General features: G+C 34.7%; 1 protein-coding gene across 1 annotated transcript in view; it reads left to right on the top strand.

Moving 5' to 3' along the window:
* Nucleotides 1-309: 309 nt before the first annotated feature.
* Nucleotides 310-17,748, top strand: part of LOC104077467 (potassium voltage-gated channel subfamily H member 7-like) — a gene marked incomplete at both ends in the record, with an annotated part of 30,317 nt that continues 12,878 nt past the window's right edge. Inside the window, 2 exons of the mRNA XM_009578719.1 lie at nt 310-469; nt 16,104-16,528. Of these exons, the coding sequence (XP_009577014.1) occupies nt 310-469; nt 16,104-16,528 (585 nt within the window). The remainder of the gene's footprint in view (nt 470-16,103; nt 16,529-17,748) is intronic.

The following is a 17,748-nucleotide window of genomic DNA, read 5'->3' as shown; positions in this document are numbered from 1 at the left end:
TGCTACTTTTGGTACTAAATGTCTCCATATTGCAAGTCTGTCGATATAAAAAACAAAACGTAAAATTGACATTTTAAAGGAGAGATCTTTTGGAAGAGGTAATAATCTAATAAATTATCAAAAGGTGTATTTCTTTCTATGAAAATGTTGCTATTTAAATTAAAGAATAGTGTGTTTGATGTTCAATCGTTATATTCAAAAAATATTCTTCACTAGTTGTTGGTGTAACTGGAATTATTGGAGTGAAAAAATAGTGAAGTTTACTTTAATTTATGTATTTCTTTCTTTTTTTTTTTCCTCCATCTGCAGGATCTACCTTCATTTGCAACACCCACATAATTCCAGTGAAAAATCAAGAGGGAGTAGCGATGATGTTTATTATTAACTTTGAGTATGTAACAGATGAAGAGAATGTGGCATCTCCTGAGAAGTGCAAGCCAATATTGCCATCCAAACTTGTAAATCGTAAGTTACTCATTGAAAGTTCTCTGCTTACCTCTGCTCTTAGCTGGGAAAGTAATTAACCTGGGCAATAATGATACCAAAGAAATTATGCAATCCCCATTGCCTGACTCATTTAAGATTGAGTTCAAGACAGTAAGAAGTTAAATGTAGCAAACCCGTTATGAAGTTGGCAAGATAATGTATCAGATCTTTGGTAGTACTAACAGCGTGGACCTTGTGAGTACTGCTAGGAAATATAAATTCATTAAAAGTAAAACATTTCACAGAAGTGCATTACCTTTGACAAAAATTGATTATGAATGGAAAACTGCAAAAAAAAGCATTATGCATAGCCCAAATATTTCACCTTAGCCTATTCAAAATTGAATATTTCTATTTTTCTTTCCAAATAAAAAATAGTTAGGGGAAAGTTTGATTAAATTAGACTAGAGAATATAAAATGTGGGAAAAAAAATGTTCAAACATAATTAAACATCCTGATTTTATCAAGTTGAAGTATTTAGATTGGCTTCAAGGATGTGGGGTTTTTTAGATACACAGGAAATGCTTTTGGTTTCATTCCACTCTGGAATGTAAGTATTGTCAAAACCAGAAAACTCTACACAAAACAAAAGTCCGCTTCTTATACAGCTAGACTGTGTAGCTTTCTGCAGCTATCTGCAGAACGTGTGTTCTTTTGCTGACCTTCACTCTGTGCAGCAACAGCACATGGTCCTTCTGCTTTGCATCTGCACTCACGTAATCTGCTCTTACTACAAGATTTCCCGGAACACATCCCCATTTGTACAAGCTCTTAGAAAAGCACAGTGTGCTCTAACTGTGAGCATTAACACTCTCCCCTGGCTGGCTCAGCAACAGTTGGAAAATACCTTTTCACAGTGTAATAATCTTTAATGTTAGTATGATAAAGGGACCTGGAACCTAAGTTTTCTGATTGTTAAATCAACACTTCAGCTTTCTCTAGATAGGAGACAAAGACCAGTACGATCTTCACTGCAAGAAGTGAGGGGAGAACTTTCCCAATGTAAGCACTATGTACTACCTGAAGTGATGACATGCTGTATTATTTTTTCTGCTAGTTATGTTGAGAAGCTTGTAAGGAGCAGGCCAGTAGCTGTGCATAAAACAGCATTACCAGGTTCCTTCTGATAAAAGCAGTCTTTGACATTCTTCATAATCTAGACTTTCTGCACTGTATTTTCTGGCAAAAATGCATAGGATATCACTCAAAGCTCTGTGATGATCGAAAAATACATAAACAAAAAGTCCCCCCATAATATTGCCAAATCATTCACATTTTTAAAAGATTGCAATTTACTTCTATAACTAATTGAGATACTAAAAAATACTGTTTTCATTAAGCATGGAGAAAGAGCTCTGACTGAATCACCCAAATGGGCCAAAGTCTTTCCGCTTGTGTCTGTAGAATCCTACAATGGCAGTAGATATAAGATTGTGGAAAGGAAAATTCCCATTACTGAAATCTAGCAGTCTGTGAATCATTATTGTTCATCAAATACCACACGTTTTTAAAACAGCTTTTGTAAATATTCTTTACAATACGTATTTAAAATCTTGTGCTTTTATACTTCCATTTCTTATTCTGTTTTGCAGGGTTTTTTTGAATAACCAATACAGCAGTACTTTTCATTTTTCTGGAGATAACAAGAAAACATTTTTGGTTTTCTAGCAATGTTATCATAAAAATCCCATTAAGGGGTATCAGAAAAAGTAAAAAAATTGCATCAGAAAAAAAATAATAAAAATTACATCAAGTAAAGCCCACTCATATTCTGTTTGTATTTCAGGATGCCATGATTTTGTGAATTTTGAACACTTTACTTCCTGGTTTTAAAAAACAATTTTATAACATAAATAAAATTGTTCAGCTGATCTATGCTTAATGTGGTTTTGTTGACAAAATAGAAGGTAAAATACCAATTGGGGAAAAAAAAAAAAAAAAGAGCTTTATGTCCTGAAAAAGAGCTTTTTATTCTGCTATCTGTGATACATCACTGTACATTTTCAAGTGTTGTCACTTGCCATATTTTAAAGTGAGAAGCCACTAAAGAGGACATCCGCCAAAAAAAGCAGTTAGTCAAAACATCCTTCTCTTGTTTTACAGTAGTTATGCCTGACATACACAGGGGATTTCCTTGCTGAGAGTTCTTGAAAAATGAATAGGTGGAGCTTCAAGCTCAGTACATAATAGAGAAAGATCAAGGTGCAAAAGGAGGCAAAGAAAGGTGACTTGAACCATTTTCCTGCTAGTGGGTACAGCCAGATGCCTGAAACTGGCAGAAATTAGAGCAGGCACATGACTGCTCTTACTCCTACCTAGTTGCTTGTGGTTTAGGGCAGACTTATGTGGGCAGGATGGGAAGAATGGTGATACAAAATATGCTACATAGCTAAAAATTCTTCTTGGCAGAGAGAATTCTCAAGAAAGAGGCCGGCCTGTGCAAAACATCCAGAAATAACTGCAAGATGTTGTGTACAGGCCAATGGTGGATTTGAATTAAAACAAATAAACAAAAGCCTTGAAATTTAGAAAAGGCAGAGAGAGACCAATAAGCAACAAAAGCAGTCACAAAAAAGGTGGATTGTTTACCAGTATAAACATCTTTTTTAAGTCATGTTCCCACTGTAAGAAAGGCAAACAGCAGATTAGTTTTTCATCATCTTACTCTATTTAGAACATACATCAACAGGTAAAGCAGGTGCCCTGTTTTCATTGGATCACACACAAAATGGACAGTAATGGGTACTGGTTCAGGGGAAAAAAAAAAAAAGCAAAGAAACAAAATCTCTTCAAATCCAGCAACCAATTTAAAGAATAAAAATAGAGAGGGAACCAGCCATATAACAAGTGCAATACATCTCTGACAAACAACCAGGATAAGCAACAGCTAATGACAAAAGATAAAAGATTTCAGATTGAATTAACATCTACTACCCAGAAGTACACAGATGATGAGAGATTTCTTTCCAGAGCTCCTTAGATTGAGTTTTCTCATACTAGAATGTCTTTTCAACATGGCAGCAAATGAAAACGACTGAGTCAGGTTGCAGGAGAGAAGAACTAAAAGTGAATAGGAAACAAAAAGATTACAGTTATTTTCCTGACCCTAGAAAATAAGATAACTCTTCCATACTATAATTCTTCCTCTAATTGATTTATTAAGAGTTGACATCAAATTTATCAAGTGTAACTTTGAAAAATCTTTCCTTTTTCTAAGAGCATCTATCCTGCTAGCTGCAGCCAACAGTTTTGAACAAGAGCGCTTACCACAGTGCCCTTCACGACTGAAATCTAACACAATGTAAGAAAAAAAGCATTTTGTGCCGTACACACAGTGCATTCTGTTTTCAAAGGATCTAACAGAAAAGAGGGATTCCAATCTGTTAAAGGGCTGAGAGCCCTCTGAACAAATTAAAGACCTATGGAAGGCAACTGACATTTTCTAGGTTGAGCTCAGAGAATACATTTAGTTCTGGATAGGCAGGAAATTAAAAACTTACCAGCTGAATACTGACATATATTTTAAATAGTGTTTGTTAAGCTCTTTGGGACAGGGATCCTGTCTTTTGTTATGTGCCATTATGATGGCTAACACAGCTAAGTTCTGATTCAGCATTGGGCTTGGCAGATTACGATAACAATAGATTATTAAAAAAAAATATGGTATGCTGCCAGTAGTTTGATGACCACATTTGAGTATAAATAGAATTTTTTCTAGTCTGGTGCTCAAGAGCTCCTATCTTATATGCAGCAAAAAGCTGAATAGGCAATAATGTGAAAAGTGGCTGTCTTCACAATAGCAGTGTAAAAATCCTTACAGCTGATCCTTTTGTTCCCTTTATTCTTCCTTGCAAGAATTTATCATCAGTTCTCTATGGCAGTCTGAGCAGTGTTTGTATAATCAAATAGCTAAATTTTGGAAAATCCTAGGATGAAACAAATCCGTAAACTACTAAATCACAGCCAACTGATTTTTCACTCTTTTCTGTTTCATTGCTTTTGTGTTTTGCCACAATTCTATTTTTCAATATATGCCATTTTACTAGTAAAACAAAGGAATTCTGTGTTCATATATAACTCTTACCTTTCAGGGAAAAAAAATATTCCAAAACATTTTTCATATATTTTTGTTTAAATTTCTGAGCAAATTTATTTTATACAATATCTGTCCCATCTTTACATTCAGAGAGGTGAGGAAATTTCATCTATAAGCACTTATTCCATGACAGGGTAACATCCTCTTTTCCAGTGAGGATGTATTTGTACAATGTGCAGTTAAAATGAGACTTACAGAAAGTGATTTCTGCTATAGATGTCCATTCATCATCCAATCACTCTTTCTAAATTTTGTCCCATTTCCACATATAAGAATTCTATTCATTCTTACTTCAAGTCTTTTCTAATAAGTTTGTTTGCTTTCTGTGTTGCCTTTTCTTAGATCATGTAAATGTTTTATAATTCCAGAAATTAACTTCTATACCCAAAGATAAAAACACTTCATAACATTACCCCACCTCACTTTATCTGTGAGATGCTTGAAGACATAAATACCTGCTTTTTAAGAAAAAGGATATTTTTTTAGCATATTAAAGTGTTAAGTTCAAAAGTTTTGAGCTATGTAAGCCCTGAAAATTGTTTTTACTCATACTGTAACATTTCTTATGGACTGGTCTCTGTCACATCTGATAAGACACTAATTTGCTTGATTGTCACCATGATGATAAAAAATTATTCCCAAAAGTGTTGTTCATAAATTTTCATGAATCTAATCATTTGACAAAGTTGTATAAAATTTTCAGCTCCAACTGAAATAATGCATAAATAATGGATATTTATCAAGACGCTTTTAGAAAAAGAGAACTCACTCCTGTTAGACTCACTGTAAAAGAAGAAAAAGAGCTTTCTGTAGATTGTCTACAAAGAACTACATTAAGAAGAGATGTGATTTTATATCAGTTTAGCAAAAAACCTGTGTGAACACTACTAAATTATCATTTATATTTGTCTACTATAACAGTTGTTAACCAAAATAAGATGAGATAAGGATTCCTGTACAGTGTGTTCTCTTTAAACTCTTTATCAGACTTCATTAAACTCTTTACTATAAAGTGTTAAGCTACTATAACGTCTGTATATAAATATGGCTTTTGAATCATCTGTTGAGGAAAAGGAACATAAGTGTCCAATTTTATTCCCAAATCTGTCAAACATTCCAATCTGGCATGTTCATCCACTTCATCAATTCGATGAGGAAATTTTACAGAAATTTAAGGAACTGGTGGCATAAATTAATATTTGCTCCTGGCACCTGATTCTGTTCTTCAAAGCTGTCAAATATTTTGTGTCTGTAAAGCTAGTAACTGCAAAATATCAAAATCAATCATGACACAGAATGGTTACAGAGAAAATCAGCAACCATTTCACACTGACAGAAAGTCAGAGATTTGAGGATACTGACTTCGACATGAATGTAGCTGTAATTATTCTACTCAAAGTAGATCATTTGTGGGATTGTAATGTACACACATGCACAAGATGAGGAAAACCTCTTGGAACTTTTATTCTGAGTTGTCTTCATCTTCTGCCCCACCTAGAGTATGCTGCTTTTTTACTGACTTACAAGTGCTTTTTCTAACATTTACGCTAGTCCTTTCTAAAGCAAAACTCCTATTAATATGTAGGCTAAATAGCTAAAGTCAGATGAGGTAACTTTACGACAAGTTTTATTCATTTAACTTCAAAATATTTTGACTAGCTAGAAGTACTAACCTATAAGCTAATACTGGTTCCCAAACACAATGTTCATTACCTCATGGGAGAAAGCCAAGAAAGTTACTTGATTAAGCACATAATTGCATTCTGGTGAAGAGGGATATTTCAGGATTGTCTTATCATTTTATCACTTCAAAATCTATAAGCCTATTAAAGACACCCTGGAATAATTCCTTGAGTTTCTTCCTCTAAAGGAAATGAGAGGATCTCTTATACATCCAATAAACGCATACTTTTTGGATAAGGTTCAAAGAAAATTTACAGGCTAATAACATTCTTAAAACAGCTAAAACCATAATCAGAAAACCTTTCAAGCAAGGAGATCCTTCAAGGTGCTTACACTTCACCAGGTTTGGCTCCATCCTGGTCCTAGCAATGGATTTACATCTCAGGAGTAGAGATCACTGCATGCACTGAAGTTACAAATAAAATAAGAACAACTGAAATTCAAATCAGGCCTTTCCTTTAAGTCAAAGAGTTAACTCAAAAAACGGTATTTGTTTTCCTCTGTGCGGAGCACTTTGCTATATAAGTAGGGATAGCAGTTTAGTGAGAGGCAAGGATATATTTTTTTCTAAACTTATCTGGACAACAACGTTGTCATGAAAAATTGTATACCGTTTGATGCATACAAGTTTGCCACATAGAACATGACACATATAAGCAATAGTAACCCTCTGACTTTGCCCAAAACGTAATGAGAAATTTGTCCAGGGTCTTATTTATAGCTGCACCACTGGGAGCAAATTCATCATAAGTCAGGGCTAGTCAAGAAAAATTGTTTCCAGGAGGACAAAGGTTTCTATCTAGCCAACCAGCAGCATAGTTCTGTCAACCCCAGTGTCAATATGTGTATTTGGCTCCAAGGTAAATTATAGTGAATGTTAGGTGAACTGAGACAGTGTTGAACTCTTAGCAAAGGAATATAGCCAAACAGCAATCAACAGTAAAGGACAGAAGGACCTCTGGTACTTTCACCTTCAGTGCTCCAGAAATACCTAACTGCCTAATTAACAGAACAGCCATTAAGATAAATAAATTCTATTAGTCGTCTTCTACAGATAGAGAAATACAAGTTGGGTGGCTATATTTTGTTTCCTCGTGACGGCTACTGTTGGGGCGCAGATGAGAAAGGAAGCCTCCCTGGCTCCACTGTAATTAGCTGTTTGCATTACAGCCTCTCCCAGCTAGGATCACAGAGCTATTGTGCTATATCTTGTACAAACATTTAATAAAAAAAAAAGATAATCTCTGCTTAAAGAGATAACAAACCAAAAAGAGGGAATGATGCAGCTTTCAGTAGCTTTCAGTGGAGGTGACTTGTGCACACTGGACAGCAAAAGGAACACAAGCTGGCTATGCAGAGACCCTGCAAATTTTCCTTTTGCTATTTAAATAAATACATAGTAAGTATGAGAAGTATGAGAGTGTGAAAAGAATTCTTGGATTGAACTAGATCCAGGAGGTTTCTTCCAGTCCTACATTTTTATTCATTTTTAACAGGTCTCCTATCTATTTGTTCTTTTCAGGACATTTAAAACAGGTGGGTTCTGTGACGTAACTTGAAGGCTAGAATAATGACTTTGCAAAGTCATCCCACATTATAATACATACCCTCAGGAAAGTATAAAGGCAGGGAGTTTTGCATCATTCTCTGATGGAAGAGAGAGACATATGTCTCTATTATTCATAATAAGAACTAGCACAGAGAACTTAAAACATCTGTGCACTTGTTAAATTGGAGATTTTAACCTTGAAGAGGGAAAATTCAAATCTATCATGATATCTCAAGCTTAGACAAAGAGGACTCTACTAGATAGCAGAAAAAAAATATTTAAATGGATTTGAGAAGCTTTCAGATGGACACTGGTCATAAGAAATATGTTTTGTTATTTATATTATTCAACATGGAGTAGACCCTCTTTCAAGATAAGCAAACAAAATAGATCTATAGATAAAAATAAGGGGGTTTACCATCACTATGTCTTATTTCTCAGGCATAGAGTCCTATCATTATTATTTGACTGTATTAAGGAGCATAGCACCCAGGCAAGCTGGGCATTTCAAAGACCTGAAAGCAATTGGCAAAGACACATAGTCTGAGGAGTTCTTCCCATGAAGACATGAAATAAGTGAGCCCTACCAGGAATATGAAACTTCTCTGAGGTCATACTGTGAACAAGTGTCAGTGAATAAAGCCTATTCTTCCTAAGGAGATTATGAATTCTTCAACTTTTCAACAAGTTTATTCCAAACAAAACTGGCATTTCCTAGCAAAGAAATTAACACTAAGAAATTAGAAGAGGTTCCATTTCATGAGAAATAGCACGTTAGTCTGGATACACCTACTTTAGCTTTCTGTCTGAAACATTAGCCAACTTTAAGACTTGGTAATTGGAAACATATATTGATCTGTGCGACAAACTTAGTAATTATCAAAATACTTCTTAATGGAATAGTTCTTAAATTTTCCAAATAAAAAGGCAATGTACTTTTAGAACAATTCTTCTGCAGATTACATATACTGTATATGAATTCAAGCTACCTGAATTTGCTTCTAAAATGTGTGGAAATTTGATATTCTACCTTCTTTTCTTAATAGTCTGTTTATTTTTTGAACCTGTTTCTTTTTAAGCTAAAGCTTTTTGTAAATCTAGTTTAATTGTATTTCAGATGGTAACAACCTTTCAAGTGGCTCTTCTTCAGGTAAATCTATCTTCTAAAATTCTATCTATTGAAGTCCTTTTATTGCTTTGTACTGGTTCTATTATTTCAAGATCTCATTACATTTTATATAATTCCAGAAGAGTGCAAGTCAAAACATGGCTCTTGCTCCCATTCTCTGAATACTTATTTCTGCAAAACTATAGATATAACAGCTAAACTATTAAATTTAGTATAATTATATGACATATAAAATCCAAATGTAGTGATACTTTTCAGCTTATTATCACTGAAAGTTCTTGTATGCAGAACATAAAAAAAAAATCAATCAATATATGAGACAAAACACACTGTGGAATTTGTTAGCGGTATATAAATTCCGTGCTAAAACATAAAAAGAACTTTTTCAGGCTTCCTGTCTCAGACAAAAGCAATATTTTTTATTCTATGAAGTCTGGCGACCAAGGTGATGAAGGGTTGAGAATTTCTTGAGAACTTGATTTAATAGATGGAATGAATTCTTTTTTCCAGCCACCAAAAAACCCACCACATTCTCAGCAAGACAGCAAAAAATTGTGCTAGTTGACAAATTCTTTGCATATAAAATTTGTTGTGATACTTGCTATTTTGTTTCATTGCAGTTATTTACTTTTTTCTTCTTTTCCACTTTTAATTATGTCTAAGAAATATAAATGCAAGAAGTAAAATCTCTTTCTGAGAGGACCAAAAATTCTTTTTTCTTATGGCTTTTTCACAAAAACACTGTAACTCTTATAATCTTAACATAATGAATAAGATCTTATAAAATGACATCTCTATCAACAAATGGGAAGAAAACCAGACAGGTAAATGTACAGATTCATATTAACATCCAAGGATATAACCATTCTGTCTTTTGAGGGAGACCCTGAGAACATTGTTCAGACTAAATTCACTAGTCAACCACACACAGCATAGCTGTACATTAGCCAGAGACTTCATTCCCTTCCTTTGATGTTTTGACAGGCTACCTCAGAGGGCTATGTGTAGAGGATCTGGAACCATATTACTCTCTTAGCCATTCTCAATAGTACTTTTTAGGAGAAGTATAACCTGAAGACAAGAATGTGCCATCACCAGCATAGAGATAAAAATACTTTCTCACTTACAAGGGAACATAAAGAAGATTGCTGTTACTAATACTGATAGAACTCAAGTGCAACCTTAAATTTTAAAGAAAACTAAAAGAAGAACTGAAGCACCAAAATTAAAGTAGACCATACCAGAGGATAAGAAAACTGTGTGTATGCAGTATCTGAGAATTATAAATTTAAGCTTCTAAAGTTAATAATTGGATATGCCTTCCTTTTCCTGCCTGAAAAGAAAAGAAGATTATTTAACAAGCAGAGCAAGAAAATGATCCACTTATGTATGCTTCTCTACATTTGGGGGAAAAGAACTGAAAAACCCCATAATTGGCTCTTGCATCACATGCCTCAGTGTTTGCATAGAGTACATTCAAGTATTTGCTGCTATTTTAGACTGTCAAAGTTTAGGGATTCCATTTCTCAAGAGCAATTGTTTCCTTCACTCTGTTGCATGAGTTGTTAGATGGTATTTCCAAGCCTGTGAGCAGCAATTCTATAATTGCCAGTGTCTGTATTTTTGATAACCTAGATCCTGAAAATTCCTTGACAGTAGGCATTCAGTTGTCAGAAAATCTTCCAGCAAAGAACTGACTTGTGCTCCTTTTGTGAAAGTAATTATACTCATTGTTTGGGGAAGTTTCAAAACACAAGTATTATTGAATTAACCCATGTTCCGGAGGCTAGTCTGTCATAATCAACCTATCTTACCTGCCCTTGTCAAGGAAATCTCTCTCTGTTTAGAATAGGTTGATATTTGTGGATATGCATGTTGTATTTTTTAATCTCATATACTGAAAAAGTAAGATATGTTTCATATTGTAGCCAGACCAGTCATCCATTATGATAAAACTATGCAAGACTTGATTTTCTTCAACACACTACCATAGTTAACAGGTTGTACCAGAACATGGACAGCTCAGAGTTTGGTTTAGCTCTCAGCCTAGGACAGGTGGTACGTCATACCAGGAAACAGCTGGGACAGTTTCTACACCTCACTTAATTTATCTTGTGCAAACTTTTTGTGCATTTGAGCTCCTTTGATTTGATTTTGGAAAGTCTAAATCTAGAGAAGGTTGAGAGTCTAATAGACTAAACCTAGATCCCAGCTAGGGAGCCTGAGACCAGCTACCACTTCTTTTCCCTTTGGTTGACTTATCTGAAAGCAGCTTCAGATACTGGTTTCTGGATTACTACTTCTCTGCATCAGCATGAAAGTAACAATGCTACTAGAGATGTTACAAAATCTAGCTAAGCAATTCTTTGAGGAGTCATCATGACCTCCCAGCTACTGTCTCTTAGGGCTACCCTTCTGTAGTGTTTGGGCTAGGAAACCAGGAATCCCATGTGCCTAGACATGGGCTGAACAGACTTTGGGATAGCACATAGCATCTACCAGTAATCCTAAAACCACTAAAGAAATTGTAGTGAAAGCAAAGCTCTCAATTGTAGGTGTGTCTAGTATGTAAGTATACATTTTCATCACTAGAAGTTTGAGGAGTCCCTTAACTGTAACAAGGCAATATTCAGGCCAAATATCATTTCCCTTCCTTGTTACAGAATGCTTGCACAGAACAGATAGGGGAATTACTTACCACACAAGTGTATTGCGTTACTAAAGAAATCCTTATTCAGATATGTTTTTGCTGGAATACCCCATTTTCAAAATGAAATTTGTATTGATGGGACAGGAAATTTGCAACCATGACCATAACTGTTAATAAGGTCTTTTTGGAACCAATTTTCATTCTTCCTTTTGTTTTTTTTTCACCACCACAAAATTCTCTGTGATGGTATTTTGTGTTTAAGGATTGCGATTTTCCATTAATGTTAACATTACCCATTTCAATACTTATGGACAAGCAAGGCTATTATTTTTTCTTACCAAGATAGGCTTTTTTCCTACTCTTTTTCCACAAAACTGTTAACCAAAACATTTTATTTCCATGAATTCTCAATATCTTCTCCTTTGATCTCCCAAAATATGAGATAGAATTATAAAAGGCTTCCAGAAGGCAGGAAAAGTTGATTCGAATTTGGGACTTTGGAGATAACTACATCTGCGAACAGTTTAGAAGTGTCCTTTCTTATCTGCAGTATATTTTTGGACTGAGTTCTACTATTTAGAAACTCTAAGGGTTAGCTGAGATGGCACAGCGAATAAATGCAACCAACAGATTAACTCATTTGCAAATTACTTATTCAGTGAAGCAAGGTTTGAAAGGAGGAGGTGGAATGTAAGCCTGGAATTGTGACTCAGACTCAGCTGCTTTCCTCAATTGCTCTTAGCAAGCCACAATTATACAAATCTCTGACTCAGCATTAAGAAGATCTTGGCAATCTAGTCTTCAACTTCAATAAAACATAAGGATTTTAAAGTAACATTATCTGTATATTTATAGCAAATAGCTAGTTGTATCTAAAAAATGTGTTAGTATTGTAAGCCAAGATAAATCTGCTCTGACATCATACCTGCACAAAGCAGGGGCTGTCCACTTTCAAACAAAAGATTTTACCCCATAAACAGTATGCCGGGAAAGCTTCCACTGACCCTTCTAGTCTATACTGGGACAGCAGGCCTGGGGCCATGAATTTTGCTTCATGACAAATTGTATTATTACTGAGCTGAGCAAGGAAGTGTAATGTAAACTAGCCAAATTCTGAATGGGCCTCCTGATAGCTTTAGCTGCAGTACTGCGGGAGAGAGCTGAATGTCCAACACTCATATAGCTCGTTATCTATACACTGAAGAAGAATAATCATACTCCTTCTCTAAAGAATATTCAAATTAAAAAGCAGGAAATAGGGATTTTAACTTTGAGACCATTTATTACAGTTTATAGAAGAATACCAAAAAGCTACTCATTTAAGTTTTCTATTTCATGCCCAAGAGTCTTAACAAGAAGCAAAATTCTCAGAGTATTCTTTCCAGCTGAACTGCAGTTAGACAGCTAAATCAGTAATGCAGTATAACATGGTCATATTAACTTGGTGAAGCAGAAAAGACCATCTGCATCACCATGAATATGACTAAAATAGAGTGCCAGCAAAAAGCATTTAACAGTGTCTAATGCCAGAAAACCTTATGAATGGTATTTTTAAGAAGTTCAGTGTAATTGATGAAAAAAGAATTATAGTATTTGTTTCACTTCTGATGCAATAAGCTTTCAAAATTTATTTATAAACTGCTTTACAACTCAATTCTATGTGCATTTAAAAATAATAAAATGGTTTTTTATGTACTTCACTAATTTCAACTGTGAGAAATTTGTTCAAGTATACTTAGTAAGTTAGAAGAAATATGCATGTTCCCAAGGTGCACTCTGCTGAATATCACTGTGCAGATTGAAAATTGGCACCTCTAGCTGTTGTTTAAAACATGCATGACTCTGGTTTTATGTAATAGAGATTTCTGTCTACTGTACTGTTGTGTGCATATATGCATTAGAGTAATAGATTCAATGCTAAATATTTGGAATTCAACAAGATTTTTCAGAAATTGTCAAGGAAAAAAAAGGAAAATTGTTACATGGATTTATATTTTAAAGTAGGGGAAAAAAGGTGGAAATAAATGGCCAGATTTCTAAATACTGAGATGTTCTCATTACAGTCTCACAGGTTCTTTACTATTTAATACCTTTCCAATTACTTGGATAAAAAAGGTGCAAACAGCAATGTGAGAATGTTTGCGGATGTCACAAAATTTTATGATACGAGATTTACAGACATATCCTATGATACTGAGTGGCCAAGTGATAAAACAGCAAACGAAATTTTTTACAGACATAATAACAGAGACTAAATTGTTACCAATCAAGAAAGAAATCTCTCAGCTGTTGTGAAAATATCTTAAATTAACACAGACTAGGAAGACAACTCAAAAAGGCAATCAAATATTAGGAATTATAAGGAAAGGAACTAAGATCAAAACAAAAAGCCGTTATGTCACTGCATTAATCCCTGAGTCTGGGAGTAGCTCAGGCCACTGTCAAAAATGATTACATTAGAAATTAAAAGGAACAGAAAAGAGTGAGAAGGATGATCAGAGGTGCGCAATACAGTTACACTAGCATTCTTCAGCTTGGAAAAGAGATATACAAAGAGGAATGCGAGATGTATGAAAAGCTATAAATATTATCGAGACTATAAAAAGGGAGAAATTATCAGCCATTTTTCATATCATAAGAACTAGCACCCTCCCCAAGGCAATAGGTTTATAGCAAGCAAGGGAAAGTACTTTTTCACAAAGGTATGCTAAAATTATGGACCCGTTTCCTATAGGATGCTTTGCAGATCAAAGTACAACAGTGTTTCAAAAACACTGAGACAAATTCATGGAAGAAAAGTACACCAAACATTCAGTTTGTGGTTTGAACACAATCTCGGGCTCAGAAATTTTCTGAACTGCAGGTAGCCAGAAAATGAGTAAATTTAGTGGGAGAAATAACACAATGCAGTGATTCTTAAATTCCTTTTCCGCGTATCCACTACTGGAAAATATCAGAGGTCCAACAGTGTGCTAGGTGGACCCGTGGTGTCATCTAGTATAGCAATTTTAGGTCTTACACAGGTTTTCCTTTAAGAAGAGCAGGGTACTCTCACTTCCATTCATTTAGAATTCAAAATAAATTCAATACTAAATACATAGGACATTAATTTTAAAACATTAAATGATTAAGCTGTGCCATCAATTGGTCTACACTTACTGTTGGGCATAGGCATCAGTGAAAGACTATTTCAAAACATTTCAGTATGGGATGATAAATTTCAATGCTAAATATTAATGAAAGTTAGCTAGCTACAAATATTGGCAATTAAAACTGACCAAAAAAAAAAGAAATCTTATCACAAACAGAATTTCTTATCCTGGTAAGAAGGAATAACAAGACATTTCAAGATGTCCTCTGAGACATCATTTTGCTATTGATTCACTGTGGAAAACACTCATGTATCAAAGTGATGAGTCACAAGAAGCTATTAGATAAGTCAGACTGTTTAGGCAATGACATCTGATAACTTCAATTATTTCAAGTATTTTATTTTGTAAATTTTTTTTAGCATTTCTTTTCCTAAACTGTTTACTATGTTCTCTGTACATTAGAAGTCCCTGTGCCTCCATCTGTGAGTTGTTTTACATAATACCTTAAAATATTTGCTATCTGGGTTTGGTTTTTTTTTTTAGAGGGACAGTCTGTAGATTTTACAGTTCTTTCCCTGTATTTTCTTTATTTGCACCATATTTTACACTTCCTCTTAGCTACTGATACTTCTTACCATTACACAAAGTTGTTAGTTTTCCACACACTCAGAATAGCCTACCCTGCCATTCAATATACCAAGCCCAACTAAGACCACACCCATGCAAATGTGTAACAGATAATTGCATTGTATAGGTGCAACTGAGGCTTGAGAGCTGTGTCGCTGTTTATTTCTCCTGCGTGTTCCTTTACTTTTTATTTTAAATTCATTCAAAATAAGTGTTTCATTTAATCTTAAAATGTAAGTATTGGAAAGGATTGTGGCAAAACTGATACACAATTTATTTTTCTTTCCTGAAGGATTAGCACTGGTATCTTCATATTTAATTTCTTGCCAATAAATCATCAGTACACTTTTAAGCACATGGAGTTACACTAATAATAGAATCCACAAATACCTATTTCAGGATAACAGCTACCAAGCAAAGTAGTTCGATGTGTTCTAGCAGTCTTTTATAGGTGAATAGATTTTTAATTTAGAAAGGACCATCAGAACAGATAACCTTATCTTTTTTAAAACAGACTGTAGAATCAATGCTGCTATCCCTATTCCAAGCTCAATAACTTAGGTCTGACTGAAGTATGAAATCCTTTAATACCATGACTATAACAAACTTACAGCTATGTAATATTTCCATATTTGCACATTCCATTGCTAAGCATTGTAATTATTTAGGAATAGGTCAATTATTTATAGCTATTATTATGCATTCTGACTGTGTGTGAAAAAAGCAGATTTTCATGACAAGAAACTAATATGCAATATTTTCTCTTTTGTATGCATTTACATGTAGGCAGACTTTTTGGGTTACGACTACCTGGATTGAGACTTTTAACGTACAGAAAACAGTCCTTGCCACAGGAAGACCCTGATGCAGTAATAGTCGATTCATCTAAGCACAGCGATGACTCAGTGGCTATGAAGCACTTTAAATCACCTACAAAAGAAAGCTGTAGTCCTTCAGAAGTGGATGATACAAAAGCACTGATTCAACCCAGTAAATGTTCACCTTTGGTTAATATATCAGGACCTCTTGACCATTCATCACCCAAACAGCAATGGGACAGACTTTACCCTGACATGATACAGACAAGCAATCCACTAACCCATTCCAGATCAAAGGAAAGCATTTGTAGTATACGGAGAGCGTCTTCAGTACATGACATAGAAGGCTTTAACATCCATCCCAAGAACATTTTTAGGGACCGTCACGCAAGTGAAGGTATGGTAGAAAGTGAATCAGTATTCTCTGATGTACTAAGAAAAGAATTATTGCAATTTTTCATAGTAATTATCGTCACTTTGTAAGCAAAGCCAAATATAATCAGCTGTATACATTCGAAGGCACACTAAAAATTTTAAGGGCCCAGGTTTATTTACACTAAATACTGTTTTTCACATCTAAGCAGACCAATGAAATCATGGGGTTGCTCTTAGAGTACCATCTGCCTTCTGTATAGGGATATAGCAAAATCGGGACCAACATTCCTAAAGCTAATGTTGGTATTTGGGGGGAAAAATATCAGGTGATCAAGTTAAAATTGCATGCACAGTTCTGTCCCATACTCACATATATTAGGTTGTCTTTGACTGTATGAAATCCTACTTCAGAGGTTGATCAGTTTATTTTTCTTAAATGTGTAATGTGTACATTGTATATTCACTGATCCAACACTGAGACGTGCTTTTTCTCTCACACTGGAGAAAATATCCTCAGCAACTCCATTGAAATGCTTTGTGTAATGCTTAGTGAAATACTTAGTGAAATGGTGAAATGCTTAGTGTAAAATTCATATAAGTGTGATTTTTTTCTTTGTGTTAGTATATTCTTGCAACCAGCAAAATTTAGAAAGATGTTTTCCCTGTCTTCTTTTTCTACTGTCTCTCCTAATTACGCAAAGTCATGGAGTGTGGTCCATGAGTCCTTGCTGGAGACAGGGAGCTTGAGAAACTTGGGAAACAGCTTAGCAAACAGAAGTTTGAAAGCCCTGTGAATGGAGAGGCACCTCTGAAATTGGCTTTCGCAGAAAAGCGCCACATATATAATGCTTTTGCAGCTACTAATGGTCTAGTGACTTGAATTGAGTATTTTTTATTCAAGCCAGAATGACAAGGAATGTATATGGAATATTTTAAGATTTAAAAAACATATGTCATGGAAGACTGTGCACATAAATTAGCAAGAAAATGAATTTTCATTTCCAGTGATTGCCTGTTTTTCTCCTATTCATTAGCCACAAGTGTAAAATTCCTTTAAGTTCTCCTGCCTTTTGGAAGGTCCACATCAAGGGTTCTTTGCTTCTATACATCTCCTAAAATATAAGTCCGAATGCTCCTCTGCCACCCAGATTAAATCCTAGAATAGCAGAACTAATTATTCCTTCCAGTTACTTTTCCTGTATTAAAATGGGTAAATACTTCTTTTCTCATTTCTGTTTCTTT

Source organism: Fulmarus glacialis, unplaced genomic scaffold, assembly GCF_000690835.1.
Source record: "Fulmarus glacialis isolate BGI_N327 unplaced genomic scaffold, ASM69083v1 scaffold8155, whole genome shotgun sequence".
Lineage (NCBI taxonomy): Eukaryota > Metazoa > Chordata > Aves > Procellariiformes > Procellariidae > Fulmarus > Fulmarus glacialis.
This window is presented reverse-complemented; position numbering and strand designations above follow the sequence as displayed.